The 23,019-nt window shown below is 38.8% G+C and overlaps 1 protein-coding gene across 1 annotated transcript in view; it reads left to right on the forward strand.

Annotated features, from left to right (window-relative positions):
* The window catches only part of dph5 (diphthamide biosynthesis 5), a 73,020-nt gene that overhangs the window by 13,060 nt on the left and 36,941 nt on the right, over positions 1-23,019 (forward strand). The window contains exons 2-3 of the mRNA XM_043699670.1: positions 4,566-4,690; positions 7,087-7,195. Coding sequence (XP_043555605.1) covers positions 4,566-4,690; positions 7,087-7,195 — 234 coding nt within the window. The remainder of the gene's footprint in view (positions 1-4,565; positions 4,691-7,086; positions 7,196-23,019) is intronic.

The following is a 23,019-nucleotide window of genomic DNA, read 5'->3' on the forward strand; positions in this document are numbered from 1 at the left end:
CCCTTCATCCCCTCCCCCACTCACCCATTGTACTCTATGCTACTTTCTCCCCTCCCCCACCCTCCTCTGGCTTATCTCTCCACGCTTCAGGTTCACTGCCTTTATTCCTGATGAAGGGCTTTTGCCCTAAACATCGATTTCGAAGCTCCTTGGATGCTGCCTGAACTGCTGTGTTCTTCCAGCACCACTAATCCAGAATCCCCTCAAAGATCAGCAAGGTGGCCTTTGTGTGGAGCCACAGAAAATGGGGGCGATACTAAATGAGTATTTTGCATCAGTATTTACTTTGGAAAAGGATATGGAAGATATAGACTGTAGGGAAATAGATGGTGACATCTTGCAAAATGTCCATATTACAGAGGAGGACATGCTGGATGTCTTGAAATGCATAAGAGTGGATAAATCCCCAGGACCTGATCAGGTGTACCAGAGAACTCTGGGAAGCTAGAGAAGTGATTGCTAGGCCTCTGCTGAGATATTTGTGTCATTGATAGTCACAGGTGAGGTGCCGGAAGACTGGAGGCTGGCTAACATGGTGACACTGGTAAGGACAAGCCAGGGAACTACGGTGGGCAACATGGTGGCACAGTGGTTAGCACTGCTGCCTCACAGCACCAGAGACCCGGGTTCAATTCCCGCCTCAGGCGACTCTGTGTGGACTTTGCACATTCTCCCCCGTGTTTGCATGGGTTTCCTCCAGGTGATCTGGTTTCCTCCCACAATCCAAAAATGTGCAGGTTAGGTGAACTGGCAACGCTAAATTGCCCGTAGTGTTAGGTGAAGGGGTAAATGTCGGGGAATGGGTCTGGGTGGGTTACGCTTCGGTGGGTCATTGTGGACTTGTTGGGCCGAAGGGCCTGTTTCCACACTGTAATTATTCTAATCTGAAGATCAGTGAGCCTGACGCGGTAGTGGGCAAGTTGTTGGAGGGAATCCTGAGGGACAGGATGGTCATGTATTTGGAACGGCAAGGACTGATTAGGGATAGTCAACATGGCTTTGTGCGTGGGAAATCATGTCTCACAAACTTGATTGAGTTTTTTGAGGAAGTAACAAAGAGGATTGATGAGGGCAGAGCGGTAGATGTGATGCATATGGACCTCAGTAAGGTGTACAACAAGGTTCTCCATGGGAGACTGATTAGCAAGGTTAGAGCTCACGGAATACAGGGAGAACTAGCCATTTGGATACAGAACTGGCTTAAAGGTCGAAGTCAGAGGGTGGTGGTGGAGGTTGTTTTTCAGACTAGAGGCCAGTGACCAGTGGAGTGCCACAAGGATCGGTGCTGGGTACTCTAATTTTTGTCATTTACATAAATAACTTGGATGCGAGCATAAAAGGTACGGTTAGTAAGTTTGCAGATGACACCAAAATTGGAGGTGTAGTGGACAGCGAAGAGGGTTACCTCAGATTACAACTGGCTCTTGACCAGATGGGCCAATGGGCTGAGAAGTGACAGATGGAGTTTAATTCAGAGAAATGCAACAAACTGCATTTTGGGAAAGCAAATCTTAGCAGGACTTATACACTTAATGGTAATGTCCTAGGGAGTGTTGCTGAACAAAGAGACCTTGGAGTGCAGGTTCATAGCTCCTTGAAAGTGGAGTCGCAGGTAGATAGGATAGTGAAGAAGGCATTTGATATGCTTTCCTTTCATTGGTCAGAGTATTGAGTACAGGAGTTGGGAGGTCATGTTGCAGCTCTACAGGACGTTGGTTAGGCCACTGTTGGAATATTGCTTGCAATTCTGGTCTCCTTCCTATCGTAAAGATGTTGTGAAACTTGAAAGGGTTCAGAAAAGATTTACAAGGATGTTGTTAGGGTCGGAGGATTTGAGCTATAGGGAGAGGTTGAATAGGCTAGGGCTGTTTTCCCTGGAGCGGCAGAGGCTGAGGGGTGACCTTATAGAGGTTTACAAAATTATGAGGGGCATGGATAGGGTAAATAGGCAAAGTCTTTTCCAGAACTAGAGGGCATATGTTTAGGGTGAGAGGGGAAAGATATAAAAGAGACCTACGGGGCTACCTTTTCGCACACAGGGTGGTATGTGTATGGAATGAGCTGCCAGAGGAAGTGGTGGGGGCTGGTGCAATTGCAACATTTAAGAAGCATTGGGATGGGTATATGAATAGGAAGGGTTTGGAGGGATATGGGCCGGGTGCTGGCAGGTGGGACTAGATTGGGTTGGGATATCTGGTCGGCATGGACAAGTTGGACCAAAGGGTGTTTCCATGCTGTACATCTCTGTGACTCTATGATTATAAGTGGCTTGCTATGCCCTATCAGAGGGCAGTTAAAAGCCTGTTGCTGTTGATCTGGACTCAAAGGTAGACCTGACAGATAAAGATGACAGATTTCTTTCCTGAAAGGGCATTAGTGAACAACAGGATTTAATTTCCAATTCTGCCATTATGGCATTTGAACCCGTGTCACTAGAATGTTAATCTGTGGTTCTGACTTGCTAGTTCAGAAAGATTACCACCACCTCCCTTTCCTGATATTCCTTGTAATAGTACTTAATTAAATAATAGTTTTGAAATTAAGATGTATTGTACTAGCGATTTTGGAGAAGATTTGTAGCTCAGGTTGTGGATCAGGGTGTAAGTTTGCTCATTGAGTTGGTAGATTTGTTCTCAGACATTTCATCACCATGTTAGGTAACATCATCAGTGAGCCTCCAGTGAAGCACTGGTGTTCTGTCCTGCTTGCTATTTGTCTGTCTTGGTCTGTTGTGGTGGGTGATATTACTTCCAGTTCTTTTTCTGAGAGCTTGGTAAATGGGGTCCAAATCGATATGTTTGTTAATGAAGTTCTGGTTTGAATGCCAGGCCTTTAGGAATTCCTGTGAATGTCTTTGTTTAGCCTGTCCAAAGGATGGATGTATTGTCCCAATTGAACTGGTGTTCCTCTTCGTCTGTGTATATGGATACTAGTGGTAGTTGGTGATGTCTTTTGGTGGGAAGCTAGTGCTCATATATCCTGGTGGCTAGTTTCCGGCCCGCCTGTCCAACGTAATTTTTGTTGCAGTCCTTGCAGGGTATTTCGTGTATGATGTTCATTCTGTGGTTGTTAGTTGGGATCCTTTAAATTCATTAGGAGCTGATTCAGTGTGGACTGCCATGATGCCTAGGGGCCGGAGTAGTCTGGTTATCATCTCTGAGATGTCTTTAACGTATGGCAGGGTGGCTAGAGTTTCTGGGCATGTTGTGTCTTCTTGTTTAGGTCTGTTGTGGAGGAATTGGCGGACCAAGCTTATCTGGTACCTGTTATTCCTGAATACATTGTACAGGTGTTTTTCCTTGGCTGCTTTTAGTTCCTGGGTGCTGCTGTGTGTTATGGCTCATTTAAATTGTGTGTATGCCAGTTACAAGAGTCCTTAAACAAGTGCTGTTCCAGCTCCACAGTAGTAAGTGACCACGAGGTGGGCAGAAGAAATACTACGAGGACACGCTGAAAGATTCCTGAAATATCATTTGCCTTAGAACTTAGAGACCGGAGAAGAAGATCTGACCATATTTGTGTATCACTGAGTGGAGCACATGGAGACTAAGGGGAAAGCGCGCACAGAATACGGAAATCCCCCACCCCCATCGTACACCATCTGCCCTGCCTGTGGCAGTGTCTACACTACTCAGCCATTACAGAACATCCCAACCCCCACCCCAAGTCCCAACCATTAGAGTGGAAGCGAGTTTTTCCTCAATCCTGAGGCACTGCCAAAGAATGTAATGGACTTCTTGCGGATTCCTTCCCATTTTATTAATTGAAAGATTTCTCTTCGGAATATGATTTTTAAACTGTTTGAAAATTACCTCCCAATTGGAGCAGGCTTCTCTTAAGGTCGTGCCAGACTCTACTCTTTGGTTAGCAGGGTGCTTGGAATGCTGGAAAATCAGCTCATTTTCAAGAAACACCACATAAATAACCATTTCACATCCTAAGAAAGGAACAACTTAAAAGTAGTATTTTTTTTCTTTTAACTGCTACTTATGTCTTTGAGTGCCAAATCACAAGAGATGAGAAATGATCATTTGTCATTCCATGCTGAGTAAATTGATATTCCCCAGTATGTTTTAAGAGAATGGAAAATTGCTTTTTTTCTGTCTGGTTTAGGGAGAGTAAAATTCAACAACATTCTCAATCCTGGTTGCTTTTTAGCTGGAGGTTGCACAATATCCCTGATTGCTATCACATTAGACCAGAGTCGACAGTTTTTAAACTACACCATTGCCTGTCATCCAGAAATCACTGGAGAAACTGTGACCAATGGTTCTTTACTGAAATGTGCCTGATATTACACCAGAATTTTGATTACCTGTTTCATTGTGAGAAATAGACACCAATTCATATTTTATAAGACATTTTAATAAACAAGATGATATTGGATTGTTTATAGTCTATTTAGCTTCTTATAAGTGTGTGTATTTTGAGGCAGTAGGCTGTAAATGTAAGCACTTTGATAACTAAAATGGAGATTACATGAGTCTCTTTCATTTTATCCTGAACTCAGCTATCTGAAGGGATAAATTGCAGCTAATTAGAATTGAATTCTCTTTTTACTACAGGAGGAATTTTATGGCCGTGAACTCATCATTGCAGAAAGAGAGATGGTCGAACAAGAAGCTGATGAAATTTTGAAAGATGCTGCTGATAATGACATTGCCTTTCTTGTGGTAGGAGACCCCTTTGGGTAGGCATTAGCTATTGAAGTTTTCTCCTATATGTCTATAATTTATCCATCATCTTCACTTACGTTCAGTGGAAAACAATATGGCTAATTGCTGGGTCAGAAAAGAGAGCTATATGGTAAGGTTAAGCTGTACTTTCCATCGTTAATATGAGAAAAAATTGATGGCTTCACTCTGTTTCAAGTTGATTCCTATCTGTGCATTTTGCACACTAATCCACTGAAATAAATGGAATTACGTTTCAATTCATAAGTGAACTAGAGCATGACATTTTAAAGTAGAAATTAGTCCATGTTTAGAAAGTGGTTCAGTCCATTAGTTAATGTCTTCCCTTTATGAAATTGGTGCAGGCAATAACAACCATTCAACCTACTTTGTTCCAAAATATCTTTCCTTCTGTACTCCCAATTCTGCATATATATTTTAAAATTTGTGTGGCCATAAAAACAGTTACTGGTGCTGTTATAGATATTAATCATTCTATGTACATAAAAGTGGTGTTGTCTGCCCTTTATAACCCTGAACCTATGATCTCCAGTCCTCCTATCCTGAAAGCATTGTTTTGGGAATTTTACTTCCTGTACTCCATTAATTATTTTAAATCTCTGAATGGGAGCTGGTACAGACACATAGGGCTGATTGGCCTCCTTCCATATTGTAAATTTCTATGATTCTTTGGTCCCCTTCTGAAACATCAGTTTTTTAAGCAGAAGAAATATAGGATATTGTACAAGTCCATATAACTCTTGTTAATTTTGTGTTTAAAAATTGACTTTAAACTGATTTTCTAATGCTACAATAATCTGGAATGGGCTATCATTGTAGTCCCTACAGATACAAGTCACACAAAAATAAATAATTGATTAAAGTTGTATTTTCAGTATTGAAAGAAAGATTTCACTAAAATTTTCAAATTGTTCCCTTCCATGCGGTAGTTGTTTCTGATCAAGAAATGAATATTCTCACTGCGCCACTACAATGGTCTCACAAGAACCACGTACATTTGAAGTTATTTGTATAACTCAAACTGATCCAGATTTAATGGTTACTGAGTTGTCTGGAAAGGACAACTTTGAATTGTTTCAGTGAAAATTCCATTGGAGTACAATAAACTGAGAACAGTTGCTTATGTTTGGGTAAATGGTATCTCTTGGATTTTAATGTACACTCATTACCCAGAACATAATGGCTGCAAGACAGTACTAATTAAAAGCCAAGGTTTAAACACAAAGCTAACAAGTGTTTGTGTGAAGCTTCATTCCCTCGACTGTGTAAACAGGTATGGCTTGTACATGAAGGCCCACATTTTTACATAAAAAGAATCTGACCTGTAGTTCTGAAAAAGGAAATTATGCACTAAATGATGCAATTGATTATGTAAAAAGAAAATTGCCAAACTCTTTATTTTGGTCAATGAAATACTAATACTCATGAATGGGATGGCTGCAAGAATGCTTACTCATTTGTATGAATGAAGTGCAGTTATCTTTGTGCATCTGTCCAGGATGTGTCTGGTCTAGCCCCAGTTACTGAAATGAAATTAGAGTTTGAAACTGATTGTGCACCTGTCAGTTACAAGTTGTGAAACTGACTTGGGCAATAAATTTTCACATACTTTGGAAACTCATGTGTTTTATTATCCACCATAAATTAGTATTAACATCAGAAAGGTTTTAGTTAAAATCAGTGGAAGCCTTTCTGTGAAAATAGATACCATGCTCTCCTGACAAACTATCAAATTAAGTTCAATATTGAAGTCATCCCTGTACATGTTTTGTTGATTTCCCTCATCTTATCCATTAATTATATTGCCATAATAGTGTCCTGTGTTATGGTCCTTGGGCTTTTGCTTAGGTTTCTGAGTTTTAGACAAAATGGAATGAGATAAGGCAGTTTCTGCTCCTTCCATTTCTGTAGAAATTTCCTCGTTTTTCAAAGATAATTAAAGCAAAAGTGCATGATATACAATGTACTATTCAACCTAACCCAGAACAACAAAATTCTGCACAAGCAAATGTAGGAGTTAACTTGAATTCATCCTGTCACCTGGGAGAAGACACTGTGCATGCCCACAGAAATTTCCAAAAGGAAGGTAGAAAAATCAACGCTGCTGCTGATTTTGAAATAGCAGAGGGAAAAAGCTTAGAAGAGATTGCCTGCTGTACTCTGTGTAACAGAGGGGGGCAGTCAGCAAGGAAAGGAGGAAACAAAATAGTAGTGTAAAACCTTCAAAGTGGGAAGTGTCACCTTCTATTTATGAAGGAATTATATGGAACCATGCAGCAGATTATTGCTGAAGGATGAATTAGATCAGGGATAGAGTATGCAATCTTTTGTAAGTTTAATTGCACCACAATTGTACTGCTTAATTTCCAACATTCTTAATGATTTCCTGTAGGGCGACAACACATAGTGACCTCATTCTGCGAGCTGTAAAAGCAGGAATTCAGTACCATGTTGTACACAATGCTTCCATATTAAATGCAGTTGGATGTTGCGGTCTACAGGTAAAGCATTCTTCACTTTGCTTTCTCAGTTTAAAAGGTGCAGCCATATTTAATGACATTCTGGATTGTTTATGTCACAGGTCAACTTTCTTATTAACATAGAAACATAGGAGGTCATTCAACCCTTCCTGTCTGTTGTAGGTATCTATTTTGCACTTAAGTACTGCAAAGCTGAGATGATAGATAGTCTAGCTGTTTTACTGAATAGCGTTGTATTAAAAACCGTGTTTTTTAATGAGTTTCAATCATACTACTACTCTACCCACCATGCAATAAAACATTTTTATTAATCCTGCCATTTGCTGATGATGCAAGAAACACTGATAAAATTCTTTATTGAATAACATCTGAATGCAGGATTTCCGAGTACCAGACTCACATCAGAGTTGTTTATGTGTTTGTATCTTGCCTATAAACATTAACGTAAAAGCTCAGTAAAGTATCAGAGCTTTTAATCACACAAGAGATTCCTTTTTTCAAACAACAAATTAATTTCACAAGCTGGCATGCAGTGGTCAATGTGTTTATGTCTTCTCTGACATTAATATGGCACTTCAATAATCTAAATGTTTTCTCATGATAGATTATCTTGATTAGTTAAATTGTGTTTTTTTTGCTGGAGGGTGTGTCTTAATGCTCGGTCTTGAGGTCATTTAAAAGACATCTTGATGGGTATGTAAATAGGAAGGATTTAGAGGGATACAGACCAAAAGCTGGCAAATAGCACTAGGTTAATTTAGGATATCTGGTTGGCATGGACAAGTTGGACCAAAGGGTCTGTTTGTGTGCTGTACACTATGACTATGAGTCTGTGATGTCCGATCCCCAATACAATCTGTAAAATGGTAAGTGTTTGTTTATTTTATATAACTTGTATATTTAAATCCCACTTCATCCCATCCTATCCTGCTCCACCCCATACCATAGTTGGATTGAGTTGTTAGTTTTTTTGATTTAAATGTTATAATTCCACTGGCATAAAAATTGAATGGTTCTTGCATGTTCAATTTTCAACCTGTTTCAGGAATTTACTGCAACACACTGATGGACAACGGGACCACTTTGGAAAGGAAATGAATTGAGTAACCACTGGAGCCAGTAAACTGGCCACATTTTATGGGCCTAATAGCCATAAAGATGATGGAAGAATCCATCCTTCCTCATTCCCATCAAGAAAGCGACAATAGTGCTAAGTTGACTTTAGCAGAATTAGAGGGCATAGGTTTAAGGTGAGAGGGGAAAGATATAAAAGAGACCTAAGGGGCAACCTTTTCACACACAGGGTGGTATGTGTATGGAATGGGCTACCAGAGGAAGTGGTGGAAGCTGGTACAATTGCAACATTTAAAAGGCGTTTGAATGGGTATATGAATAGGAAGGGTTTGGAGGGATATGGGCCGGGTGCTGGCAGGTGGGATTAGATTGGGTTGGGATATCTGGTCGGCATGGACGGATTGGACCGAAGGGTCTGTTTCTATGCTGTACATCTCTATGACTCGAAGTGCCTGTATTCCGAATCAACATATTGTTGTCTTTACCATATCAGAATTCAAATCTGCCCAAAATCTTTTATCAGTTTTCCTCAGGTTTTGAGTTTCTCCCAGATTCTGGCTATTGATCTGCTTGCATTTTTTTGTATTTTCTTCACACTAATAATAATAATTTTTTATCAGAGTTTGTAGGTAATTACATCTCAGATTGTTTATTTGACAGCCATAGATGTACAGTTTAATTCCTGATGTGTTTCCAAAATAAATGTAAAGAACCCGAAAGGTAGGGTTCCTCTGAGTACTAGATTTAGCAAAATAATTAACAAGTTTTTGATTTTGCTAGAACATCAAGCAAGTCCTTCACACTATTTGGTCTAGTTGATGTAAAAGTATGCCGCTCAACATAATTTGGGTTTTAGGAAATGCATCTCCTATCCTGTAGAAATTTGTCTTTTAAGTGCTATGACTTAAGATTTGCTTGTTAATAGTTCCATTAATTATGTCATTAAGATTAAGATAACGGAGAACATCTTTTACTGACTTTTGTGACCAAATCTCGATAATTAAACAATTTTGGTTATCTTTAAGGGCAGCACAGTGGCTCAGTGGTTAGCATTGTTGCCTCTCAATGCCAGGGACCAAGGCTTGATTTCAGCCTTGGATGACTGTCTGTGTAGAGTTTGCTCATTCTCTTCACGAGCATGGGTTTCCTCTGGATGCTTTGGTTTCCTCCCACAGTCAAAATATGTGCAGACTAGATGGATTGGCCATGCCACATTGCCCAGAGTGTCCAGGGATGTGCAGCCTAGGTAGATTAGCCAGGGCGAATGTGGGGTTATAGTGGGATGCTCTTCCGGAGGGTTGGTGCAGACTCAATGAGACAAATTGCCTTTTTCTGCACGGTAGGGACTCTGTGATTTTATGATTTTACTTTGTGCCTGTTTACTGAGATGAACAAATGGAGGAAAGTACAGGCTGTTGTGAGGGCTTGTTTACTTTATCTTGGATAAAATGTTAGGATTATAGTTACCTGTAATTGTCTGTCTGGACTGGTCAAAATGCTTGGCATTGGCATGGCATGGCAGTGTAGATTTTGTGATTATCTAGAGTTTGTCCTTTAGGACGGGGCAATCTGAAGGATATGTAAATTAGACCAATCATGCTTTTTTTTCACTGCATTAATTTATTAGTTTTGTTTCAGTCGAGAGCACCTCATATGTTGCTAAACAATGCTTTTCTCTCTGCTTGTAACATTTGTAAACATTTATCAAAGTATTGATTTTGATAGGTCAAACATTAGAGGAAAAAAGGATGGGGATGGGTAACAACTGTATAATATTAGGATTGAGACTGGGTAACACTTGAATAAAGGAACCTTCATCCTGGCAGTGTTCCCAGTTGGGAAGCAGTTACTAACACTGATTTATTTAAAGGTCTGTTAAGAAAAATGTTTGATCCATAGTAGAGAGGTGGTTACTTTTTTGTTGATTAGACAAATAGTCATGTCACTGAAAGTACCACAGAAGATCCAAACCTTGAATGTAAAATTATATCCTGTAGTTAATGTAGCTGCTCAGTAATATTTGCTTTTCTGTTAGGATTCATTTGTGCAGCAATCAGATCCTGGTGAAGTACTAAACTCCTCTAATAGCTGATACTGCATTTCCTGTTACCTTAGGAGTTGCAAGTTCTTAATTTGTATCCTGAAACTCAAGTCGAGCTGTTTTGTGCAGTACTGCAGCGTAAGTAGTAGGAGCAAGAGTCCATAGCAAGAGTCTAATACACTTTATCAAATTTCCTTCATTAAACATTTTCTTTCTTCTCCCCTCCATCCATAAAGTTTTTTTCCCTTCTCAATACCATTTTTTATTTCAAAGCACCTTCAAATAGCAGTCCTAAGTGACCAGCCTGTATTGTGAACCTAAACAATAAATGATGCCAAGTTGCCGGCTTTATACTGATTAGGATCAGGAATTTTAGTTGATTAACTTTCTCTTAACGAATGGCGTTGCAGTGAACTAAAGAAATCCTACCATGCTCAGATTCAGATCTACTAAATCAGGACCAACCAAGGATTAATAGAAATGATCTGATCTTTATGATGCACTTATTTCCAGTTCTTTGAAGTCTTAACTTTGAAGTCTTAGCTGTTCATATTTAAGAAGACATAAATACACATTCGATGTCTTGTTCCCTCAAATAGTAGACAGGCTGCTAACTTATCTAGATAAAAACAATGACTGCAGATGCTGGAAACCAGATTTTGGATTAGTGGTGCTGGAAGAGCACAGCAGTTCAGGCAGCATCCGAGGAGCAGCAAAATCGACGTTTCGGGCAAAAGCCCTTCATCAGGAATAAAGCTAGAGAGACGAGGAAAACTTGTTCAAGGCAGGCATCCTTGCAAGAGGATTCGCAGTATCTGTTAATCTTGTAGCGATTTTCTATTGTGATCATCCATTAAATACAGGCACACAGTCTCCTGGCAGATTTTCCTCTGAGCCATTCTGCCTCTTCAGCGTGGTAGCCTCTACCTTGGATATTTTTGTGCTTTTTTTGTTTGCTTGTACAAATGTTGTGCTTTAACTTGTTAAATTATGCTTGAGTGCATCATGATGAACTCCTTTTCCATTTATAAGTTCTTCAAATATCTTTTCAAACAAGCTTTATATCATCCCATCCAAATTTCTCTAGTTTCCTGATATGTTCCTGAAAAGTGTTGAGGATCAATTATCATGCTTAAAGATAATATGTAAAAATAAGTTGCTCCTTAGAGATGACTGAGTCTCCTTTGCAGTGTTCGTTAAGTGTTGCTATTTTGAAAAATCTGAAAGTTACTTTCAGATATCAGTTAAGTGGTTGTGACATTGTAGTGTGAGTTCTGATAACCAGAGCACAATCAGGTTCAGAGAGGCATCCTGTCTCGCAGAGCTGGCGGAGGATGTTAAATGCATAGTGGAGGAGGTCACGATAAATCTTTTGTATTTCTACAAATTGAAACTGAATGGGTTTTAATAGCCTCAGTACTTCATGTTGGGATTTGCTGTTTTTGTATGTTAGTTCCTTGCATTTTATTTTCAGTGTCTCTCACCTGTTCCCAGTGCTTTTACAGGATGGAGAATATGCAGGCTGGCAAACACTTAAACACTTCTGTTTGCATATCTAACCACCGTAGAGCAAAAATAAACTGATCAAGTAGAGCGCCGACTGTGTTCAATCAGACATGTATAAATCTAGAGCATTGCAGACTGAAACTATACAGTATTGTGGTCAGACTACATCCAAGCATGTCTATCTGGTTTTGTATTGAAGCATAAGGTTTGGTCCTTATCAGCACATGATTAATTTATGAATGAAATCTGGAAAAATTGAGCATTTTATCTATGGAATTAGGTGTTTGAGAATGGATCTATTAAATTCCAGATAGTTTAATCTGGTGCATTAGTTCAAGGTAAATATGAGCTCCAAGAGAAGTTCTTCCAAGCTAATGAGAGGAAAATTTAGGACTGATGTCAGGAACATGAGTAGAGTAGCTTTTATTTATCATTTCTACCATTTACAGCTGATACAGTAAAGGTGAGACAGTGTTCCTCTAGGACCAAGGGTGTTACATTAGCAGGGAGAAAGTGAGGACTGCAGATGCTGGAGATCAGAGCTAAAAATGTGTTGCTGGAAAAGCGCAGCAGGTCAGGCAGCATCAAAGGAGCAGGAGAATCGACGTTTCGGGCATAAGCCCTTCCTAAAGAAGGGCTTATGCCTGAAACGTCAATTCTCCTGCTCCTTTGATGCTGCCTGACCTGCTGTGCTTTTCCAGCAACACATTCTTCAGCACTGTTACATTAGCAGCACAAACCACACAATCGTACATGGCATAAAGTCATAAGAAATGCAAAACACACAAGTTACAGTGTAATAGAAGAATGGCGAGTAATTCTGAAACCATTTTGAAAGAATATTTTGGTCGAACAGTGGAGGAAAAAGATCCTGAAAGGCATTTAAGGGATAGCTAGGAGCTGTAATCAAGAGCTTATTAGTTTCCTTAGACTGTAGGACAGATTGCCTACTTCCTTTGTATCCCAATCTCCAACTGGCATCTGTAGATATTTTTCAAGCGTCTACAAAATAATTTAAACATGCTTACCAAACAAGCAAAAACTTCTGGCTCGCAAATACCCAGAACATCCTGATCAGACTTTGTTCTTGCCATGACATGACCACTCCAGACTACTTACCCCTCCATTAGATTCTGAGTTTTCTGGTTAAAGCACTTTGTGGAGTGACATGGTAAAATGCTTTGAAAAATGTGATTATAAAATGGCCTTCCGTGATCATTGGCTGTAAAGCACTTTGTCCCCTATGAAATACTTTCTGAAGTATTCTTGTAGCGAACATCACAGCCAATTTGGACACAGCACGATACCACATAGTGTAAAGATCATCTCCTCTTGTGATGTTGTTTAAGAAATAAATATTGGTCTTGACAATAGGGAAAACTCCCCATTTGAATAGTGACAATAAGTTCTTTTACATCCACCTTGTATTTTAGAACTGTACATAATGTCAGGCTTAATTTTGTGATGGTCGTTGGAGAGAGACTTGAAGCCACAATTTCTGACTCAGAGGTGAGAGTGCTGTCACTGAGCCATACTTAAAACTGTGAGGTTTACTTTATATACTTCAAATTTTGATTATGATCCGGGCTGTCCCACAACTGCTTTGATACCACTAACTGCAACTTAAAGTCTTCAAAGAGATAGTTCAACAACCCCATTGTGCTCAGCACAGTTTTATTGGAAATGAAAAACATGGAATAACTAATTTAGTTCCAATAAAAGCAACAATGCTGCAGTTTGAACATTTACTGTGTTGAATACACTTAAGTTGTCACCAAATGTGTTGTGGTTCACAGTGACCAATAATCTACAGAAATTACTTTTTTTTTGATAACAGAGCAGTAACCACACCAGGAAAGAAAAGTCTGTTCCACTTTCATGGTTAATTTTATGGGCTCTGTTGTCAGTGTGAAGTTCCTGTTCTTTAATTTTACCTTGACCGTGTTTGTAAAACACATCTGTTTCACTTCATTGCATTATAAACAGCTGTAGTCTCTTTGTGGTAATCAGTACTATTATTTATATAGTTTGACGTGATGAACTACGTATTTAGTATCATGGTGTTTACAGTCAGCACAGTAACATTCTATTACAGCCAGCCTTTGCACTGTTTAAATCCTGCATGGTGAGATTTAGAATTTTTGTTTAGGATATTTTGGGGTACGTTTCCCTGCTGAAGATTAGTTTTCTCCTGTAATGCTTTGTGCAACCTTAAATCCCAGTATAAAAAACATGTCATTGTAAATGTTACTGTTGGGACTGGTTATTCAGGTGATAATATATATGGACAAATGAATGTCATTGAACTGAGAACAGTTTTTAAAAGGAAAAGTGACATTAAAAACCTGGTCAAAATTATTTGGCAAGACTGATTTAATGGACAGTGTTTTGAATCTATTAGTTTCTTTTTCACCTTTGAAGTGGCCCTTGAATAAAGCGCACATGAAATTTTTCCAAATGATGTGTACAAAGAGCATCATTCACATTTGCACATTCGAAGAAACAGATTTTTGAAGTCCCTATTCTGAAACCCTCTGAATGGAAGAAAGAATCATTTTTATGTGTGCTTTATAATGGACACGAAAAACCGTAATTATTGATGCATGATCTTTATGAAAGACCGGCTCTGTACTTCAAACTGAAAGCCTCAAAAGATATTTGACGACTACATAATTGACCAAATCGTATCAAGCCTCAACTTCCCATATTTTCAAAGTGAAAAGGTTGATTCCTTATTAACATTGTAACTTGGAAAATATAAAATATTTCAAACATGCTCTGCCAAAAACTGCACATACTTAGAGGTATAGAAAATTGTGTCCAATGTGGCAGGCGGCTTGTACGCACACATTCCACATCAGAAAATGGTGCTCCCATGGCTGCACAAGCAAATTAGAAAAGTAGGTTCCTCACATATATTCAAAACTCCCTTTGCAAGATTTATCTCCCTCCAATGTAACCCAAAGCCAGCTAAACAGCAGGTTGCTTGAAGCATCCAACATGCAACTTGCTGGTTTCTTGTAAGTGAGCCCTAAGGCCATTTTTCAGTACTCTGTGTCTCATATTTAGCTGACCTCATGAACCTCCTTACCTCATTTTATGCCTCCATAAAACTAAAATTCCTAACACAAACACTAACAAACAAGCAGGAAACATGCCACCAAGATAGATGAACACCAACTCGCCACCAAAAGACGTGACCCACTATCACTAGTTTCTATACATACAGACAAATAAGGACACCACTTTGACTGGGGCAACACACACATCTTCGGACAAGCGAAACAAAGACACGCACGAGAATTCCTAGAGGCCTGGCATTCTAACCAGAATTCCATCAATAAACACATTGATTTTAGACCCCATCTACCTTCTCTTGAAAAAAAGAACCAGAAATAACATCACCCACCTTAAGAAACCAAGATATATAAATAGAGAGCCGGGACATACCAACAACCCTTCACCGGAGGCTCTCACTGATGATGTTACCTAGTCATGTTGATGAAACATCTGAAAACAAACCTTCCAGCTCAGCAAACTAATTTGCATTCCAAATCATCGACCTGAGCTACAAGTCTTCTAAAAAATCGTTAACTAATTTTTTTCCCTCTAACACTTAACTTTTTGCAGTCTTTTTACGACATCCCATTGTGGAATGTTAGATTCTTAATGTTAAGCCTGGAAGTCCAAAACCACAGATTCTGTTCCAGATATAGTTATGGCAAATATTTGTGAAGGGTTAGGAAAATGAGTTTTAGTTTGTAGCTAAATGCTGCTCAAGATCCTGTATTGGGCCAGGATTTGATTGGCCTTACTGTTATCGTGCTCATTGGTTGGAACTTTTCGTTGACTTAAACTCCTTTTTTGTGATTATAGTAACAGCATGCACAACATACTGGAATTTTGCTTGGCCACATTTGATAACAGTATGAAATCACGAGAACTTTGTCTGTCTGCAAACATGGTTGAGTGGCCACAAATTGTTAAATATTAAAGCAAAGTCAAGAATTCCATGCAAATGTAAGACTGGAGTTCTGCCCTACCTGCTCTCAGGCTTTGCATTCCTCCCCTCCCTCCCTGGCATTTATCCAATTCCAGCCAGGGCCTCAGGTTCTGCCTTGCCTCCCTGACCCTTCTTCAGTGGTGTATGCACTTGTGATAATGTCACCACACATGCAACGTAATGATATCAACAGCATATGTAGACGCTTCCTGCAGCCCATTCTGTCAAGGTCAGGTGATATCTCTGGCTATGTTTGTGCATGTGCAGTAGCTACATTGTGTTATAGATAATCATGCTGAATTTTAAATGTGCTCTAATCCATCTCTCCTATTTTCATATTCCAAGTGCAAATGCAAGCTTTCTCTGCTACCTTTAAAATCCATCTATATGCAAAATTCATCTCTATTATCTTCAACCAATTACACATACAGTCCCTTTTAGCTGACTTCTTTATTTGCTCATGAAATGGACACAGCGACAAGGCCAGCACTTATTACACACATGGTGTTGGTACACCTATGGTGCTCTTCGGCCTAGAGTATACAAAGTGATACATACAGCAATGTGTGCAAGAATGACATCTACCCCTAACTCCCTGTTTATTGTTGAGAAAATTGTTTTCACTGCTGCTCATACTACAAGTTAAAAGCATTGGAAAATAAGGGAATACTTTCCCACTACTGCACTAAAATTCCAGGCCTTTGTTCTAAGTTGTGTAATTCAGTTTGGATCTTTGGAGGGTCAGTGTGGACTGGTTGGGCTGAAGGGCCTGTTTCCACATATAGGAATCTAATCATAATCATAATATAAACATATAAACCATGTTCAGAACATACCAATGAGGAAATGAATTTCTAATAGCACAAAGTTTTTTTTCCCTTCCATCATAACAGGAAACATCTTTGCCTTTTCTTGAAGTTGATATTCTATCTGATCAGGGTATGCACCAGATAATATGAGCTGACAGATGATGCAGGATGCTGAATTATGTTTGTCAGAATTGTAATTTTAATTTTGAGAAAATCTTCTTTTCTTATGTGATAGCTTTTGTCTATGATATATTTTAAATCACCGCTGAAACTCTTTGTTTTCCGTTTCCATAATTACTCATTTGCTAATATGTAACATTTAGTTTTAATAGTTTTGAAGATTAGAATAATATCTCTGTACTGAAACAAGATGTCTTGTTTCAAGAATATATTCATGGATTATGGTGGAGAGCACAGGGAGGTGTCTTGCTGACTACCAGTTGAAAATAATCTGTACTCCTGTTGAAGAGTAAAGATAAAATAACTTGCCTTTTGCATCCCCAAAGGTCTAAAATACTTTTGAGTCAATAAGTTGTTTTAAAGATATCATAACTGCTACTTGTAGCCAAACGTGACCACTTTATGCACAACAAAATTCTACAGCCAGCAATGAGATAAATGACCAGTTAATCTACTTCGGTGGTGTGGTTCCATTGTAAACTTTCGTAAAACTAGTGTATTCCTGCTCCTCTTCAAACTCCATTTTGGGGTCTTTTGCAAGTATCTGAAAAGGAAGATTTGCAGTAACAGTTGCATTGATATTTGTTCTAGATATGTGCTTAAATCCATGATCTGGTCAAGTGTTACCACACTTCAGACTGACCGATACAATTTTAGAGCCTGTGTGGGTGTGTCCTATCAGCATGTAAAACAAAGTCAGGGCATCATCCCAGGAGTTGTGAACTGCACTAAATCATTTAATCAAAAAATACAATCGCTACAAAAGTGCAAATTGGTTATGACCTTCTCAAGCTATAATTTCTATAAAGAAAGAAAAATAGAAAAATGAACATGTTAAAACTAATTTATCTTTATCTCGTTATTGAATTAGATCATTTCCAAATTACAGATGATTTGCCCATACAGGAAGATATTGTTACTTGTTTAATTACCAAATGCTAAATGATTTTAGCTTACAAAAGCTATATTTGGACTCATTGTCAAGTGGGAAACATAGTTTCAAATGTATCTCAGTTTTCTAATGATAAGTGTTCAAAATATTCTCATGAAGGATGCTGTTTCACCACACATTCTTTGCAAACTAGCTATATGGCAATGAATTCAGGCTATAAATATAAATTAATTAAAGTTTGTTGTCTCATTGTCTTGCACACTGTTGTCACTTTCAGTTTGTTATCTGTGATCTGATTTTCTTTATCCCTTGTGAGAAATTTCAGAGTTCTGTTTCTTTTCCAACTCCTTTCTTTTGCCATTACCAGTGAGCTTCTCTAAACATCTTTCAACCCTCTGTATATTCTTGACTGTGATTCTGCTAGACATTAATCAATATCCATTAGATTGCACACCATATTCATTTCCCAGTTATTGAGCCACTACAATCTGAACTCTGCAACCATCGGTAAATTGAAACCCTGTTTCTTTGAAATCTTAAGTTTTTTCACAGTTCTCTTGATTTCAATCAAATACTTTTTCCTTTGTCACTGTCACTACTGTTACTTCCATTAATGGTCATTGCTTTAGCTGCTTTCAGTACCATTTCTCTGTCTCTGTTGTTAAACCTGTTTCCAAGAAGTATATATTTCTCCTTTTATCCTATTTCTCTTCAACAACTCTGAGTCCAAGATTGCCATATTGATAGCATAACCTCTCTCGTGTGCCTGGAGAGAATACAAGAAGAACATTATCACCTATCAGGAAAACTTGTTGTTTCTAGCCCCAAATTGATTCTCATTTCTCCTGATTATAATCAGTGGTGGCTCCTTCTTTGAACTTTCTTGGTCTGCTAAGTTGCAAGGTGTCGCTGAGTGTTGCTAAGTTGAGGATAAATAAAATGCTTTTCAAAATTTACTAAATAAACAAGATTAGCATATATCCAGGAAACATAAAAATAAGTTAAAGAAGTCAGCCATAAAATGTGTGAATGAGTCTACACACTGTGCAAGTATCATGACCACTAGAATTGCAATGGTCAGGGAGAAGGCACATCACTGCTTCAGGTCAATGAGGATGTGCGTTAGATGTAGTCCCCGTGTCCCAAAAAATTAAAATGAAAATAAGCTGATCTGTACAAAACCTACGGGGATAAAATGATAAACTTTCAGAGGAGTTAGGAAGCTAAAATTCTAAAGGATAACGTAATGAAGAATTCTCAACTGTGAGTCAAATAATAAATATTCCTTACTGGTTTCTTGAGATACTTGAACATTGATTCTAAGATATAGAAACAAAAGTAAGCTATTTGGCCCATTGTGTCTGCTGCATTATTCAATAAGATTATGGTTGATATGCTAAGCTTCAACTCTGCTTTCTCGTCTTATCCACACAACCCTTGATCCCTTCCTGTTTAAAAAAATCTGTCTATCATGGCCTTGATTATGCTTAACACCTGGACTCTACACATTCTGCCGTAAAGCATTCCATAGATTCATTACTCTCAAAAGAAATTCCTCCTGATCACTGTCTTAAATATGTGATCCCTTACTCTGAAAATAAGCCTTCTGCTTCTAGACTCTTCCACAAGGGGAAAACAAACTTTCTGCATCCTGTTAAACCCCCTTAAGATTTTGTATCTTCCAATAAGTACTGGCTCAATCATTTCAACCTCTCTTCATAGGGAAATTATTGCATGCCCAGTATCAACTTGGTGAACCCTGTCTGAACTGCTTCAAATGCCAGTAAATAATCCCTCAGACAAGGGATTGAAAACTGTTCATGGTATTCTAACATGAGGGGTCATAGTTTTAAGCTGGTTGGAGGAGGGGTCATAGTTTTAAGCTGGTTGGAGGAAAGTATAGAGGGGATGTCAGAGGCGGGTTCTTTACACAAAGAGTTGTGAGAGCATGGAATGCGTTGCCAGCAGCAGTTGTGGAGGCAGGGTCATTGGGGACATTTAAGAGACTCCTGGACATGCATATGGTCACAGAAATTTAAGGGTGCATACATGAGGATCAGTGGTCGGCACAACATCGTGGGCTGAAGGGCCTGTTCTGTGCTGTACTGTTCTATGTTCTATGTTGTATAGTTTTAGCAAGACGTCCCTATTATTATATGCCATTGACTTTGAAATTAAGGCAACATTCCATTTGCTTTCTCTATTACCTACTGAACTTGTCTGCTAGTTTTTTGTGATTTATGGATGAGGACCCCCAAATCCTTCTACACTGTAGCTTTATGCAGTCTTTATCCATTTAAATAATATTCACATCCTCTATTTTTCCCACCAAAGTGCATAACCTTGCATGCCCCAAAATTATATTCCTTTTGGCAGTTTTTCCTCCACTCTCTTAACCTATCTGAATTCTTCCACCATACCCTTCTATTACTTAGCAAATCTTTTATTCATGCTAATATGCTATCAACAACACCATGGATTTTTATATTATTAATTGACCTATCAAATGCCTTCTGGAGATCCAAATGCATTACATATGTTCCCTTTTATCTGTTCCCTTGTTAATCCTCAAACAATTCTAATATATTAAAGTCATAGAGTCATACAGCGTGGAAACAGGCCCTTCGGTCCAAACAGTCCATGCTGACCAGAATCCCAAACTAGGTTCTGGATTAATGGTGTTGGAAAAGCACAGCAGTTCAGGCAGCGTCTGAGGAGCAGGAAAATCTATGTTTCAGGCAAAAGCCCTTCATGAGTGCATGCCTGCACTCTGCCTCTCTTCCTGATTTTCCTGCTCCTCGGATGCTGCCTGAACTGCTGTGCTTTTCCAGCACCACTCTAATCCAGAATCTGGTTTCCATCATCTGCAGCCCTTGTTTTTACCCTATAATTCCAAACTAAACTAGTCTCACCTGCCTGGCCCATAACCCTCCAAGCATTTTCTATATTTGTACTTATCTAAATGTCTGTTAAACAATGTGACAATAGCCATATCCACTACATTCTCTGGAAGTTCATTCCATACACGAACCATTACCTGTCTTCAAAAAAATAAAATTGCCTCTCAAGTCTTTTTCAGATCTTTCTCCTGTCACATTAAAAATATGCCCCCTAGTCTTGAAATTCCCCCACCCCAGGGATAAGACACCTGCTGTTCACCTTATGTAAACCAACATTATTTTATAAACCCCTATACAGTCACCTCTCAGCCTCCTGTGCTGCAGTGAAAAAAGTCTCAGCCCTTCCAGCCTCTCTTAACTCAAAGCTTCCATTCCCAGCAACATCCTGATAAATCTCTTCTGAATAGTAATATCCTTCAGATAACAGGGTGACCAGAACTAGATGCAGTACTCCAGAAGAGGCCTCACCAACATCTTGTACAACCTCAACATAATGTTCCAACTCTTATGAGCAATGCAGGCAAAATGTTGAATGCCTTTTTAATCACCTAATCCCTTTGGTTATCCTTAATCTTATTTGTCAAGGCTATCTCATATCCTGTGTTTGCCTTACTGATCTCCCTTTTAAGAATGCCCCTACTCTCTTTATTCTGTTCAAGAGATTCATTTGAAACCAGTTGTTTACATCTAATATATGATTCTTTTTTATTTTTGACTAGAACTTCAATATCTTTATTCATCTCTAATCCTACCAGCCTTCCCTTGTGCTCTAATAGAAACATAATGACTCTGAACTCTTGTTATCATACTTCTGAAAGCTACCAACTTGTCAGACTTTCCTTTATTTCTGAGCAATCTACTCCAATCAATTTTTGGGAATTCTTGTCTCATACCATTAAAATTTGCCTTACTCCAATTAAAACATATTTTGGCACGATTTCCCGTTCATGAAGGCATGCTGACTCTATTTGATTATATAATGTATTTTTAAAAACTCTATCAAATTACAACCTTTTTAATAGATTCTAATGTTTTTTGTTACCAGGTTCCCAATCCTCTGAGTCTTTTCCAGAATCTAAGGATTATTACCAACGCATTCCTTATGTTTGTAGCTACTTGCTTTGATATCCTATGTCAGAACCCATCAAGTCAATTTTGCTATTAATTTGTTTTCTTCTTTACATATATTACTTCCTAATATCTCTTGAAAGTTTATTTTCTCACTTTTTTCTTTGGTATTTTGTTGTTCAAACTTTCCTACTGGTTTATCATTAGTCTTGACCATATTTTGTGTCTTTTCTGTCAACTTGATGCATGGTTGTTTTATCTCCTTCCTTCATAAAATCTTCCTTCCTTGTTGGGATAAATCTGTTTTCTAAAAAGTCTACTATTGTTAATCAACCGTTATAATGACAGACTAATAAATCAAGAACAGATGGGATACAGCAGCATCCTATTTATCTCAGCTTTGTACATCTTCAAATTGTTAAAGTAAACATCATCAGTCCACTTTAGATTTTCCGAGCAGCTTGAAGGCATCATTGTCACTGACAATGTTCCAGTGGAACCAACCTGACCCAGGTAACAAAAAGTGAGTTAGTCTTGCATCAGTAAACAGTAAAAGAATTTTTTAAAAATTACATAGTCATCCAAAAGTGACTTGAGATGGTAATTGAAAAGAAAAACTTGCAAGGCAATATGAAAAGAATAGGAAGCAGGACTAACACCTCTTTCAATGATTATGGGTCAAATGATGAATGCATACACTGAATGTTTCTTAGGTCATACATTTTAAGAATTAAGAGTGGAGAAGTTTACCTGTATGACCATAGTTGAATGACAAACAGCAAACAAGGATTTAGAAGGGGAAAATTCTGCCTAAACAATAAAAATGTGTTTATTATTCTCTCTAAATTAGACCCAGGCACAATCTAGTAAACACATCACTGACATATGTCTGCAGATGTCTGTGTCTGGCACCCTGAGGATTGCTGCATACTTTGTAGCTGCCCAGGCCATGCAAAAGACCTGCCTGTTATCATCGCCATAAGTGACATCCTCAATCAGCAGCGACAGGCACGGTGTCATCAGGCAGGTCTGCCAAAGGCCGTCAACAGGCTAGAGTGAAAGAGAGATGAATCGTTAAATGTCCTCACTGCAGTGCTTCTGGCATATCAATGCATGGTGTTCTCCATGTAAAAGTTGGCAGCCATCTTGGAGACCCTGGTGCGGCATACCACTTTCTGGCTCCAGATATTGACTTGCATTTCATTATTTCAACTACGGTTGTTCAGCATCAATGGCAGGAGGAGAGAGGGGTAAGGGATCGTGACCTCACTCCAGTTGCATCTTCTGCCTAGGAAAAGATTGGTACCAGTTGACATCACAACACCCCAGAGGTGGCCTGCTTTCAGTTGTAATGTCAAGAGCATAGAGCAGC

The sequence above is a fragment of the Chiloscyllium plagiosum genome, chromosome 11, assembly GCF_004010195.1.
Source record: "Chiloscyllium plagiosum isolate BGI_BamShark_2017 chromosome 11, ASM401019v2, whole genome shotgun sequence".
Lineage (NCBI taxonomy): Eukaryota > Metazoa > Chordata > Chondrichthyes > Orectolobiformes > Hemiscylliidae > Chiloscyllium > Chiloscyllium plagiosum.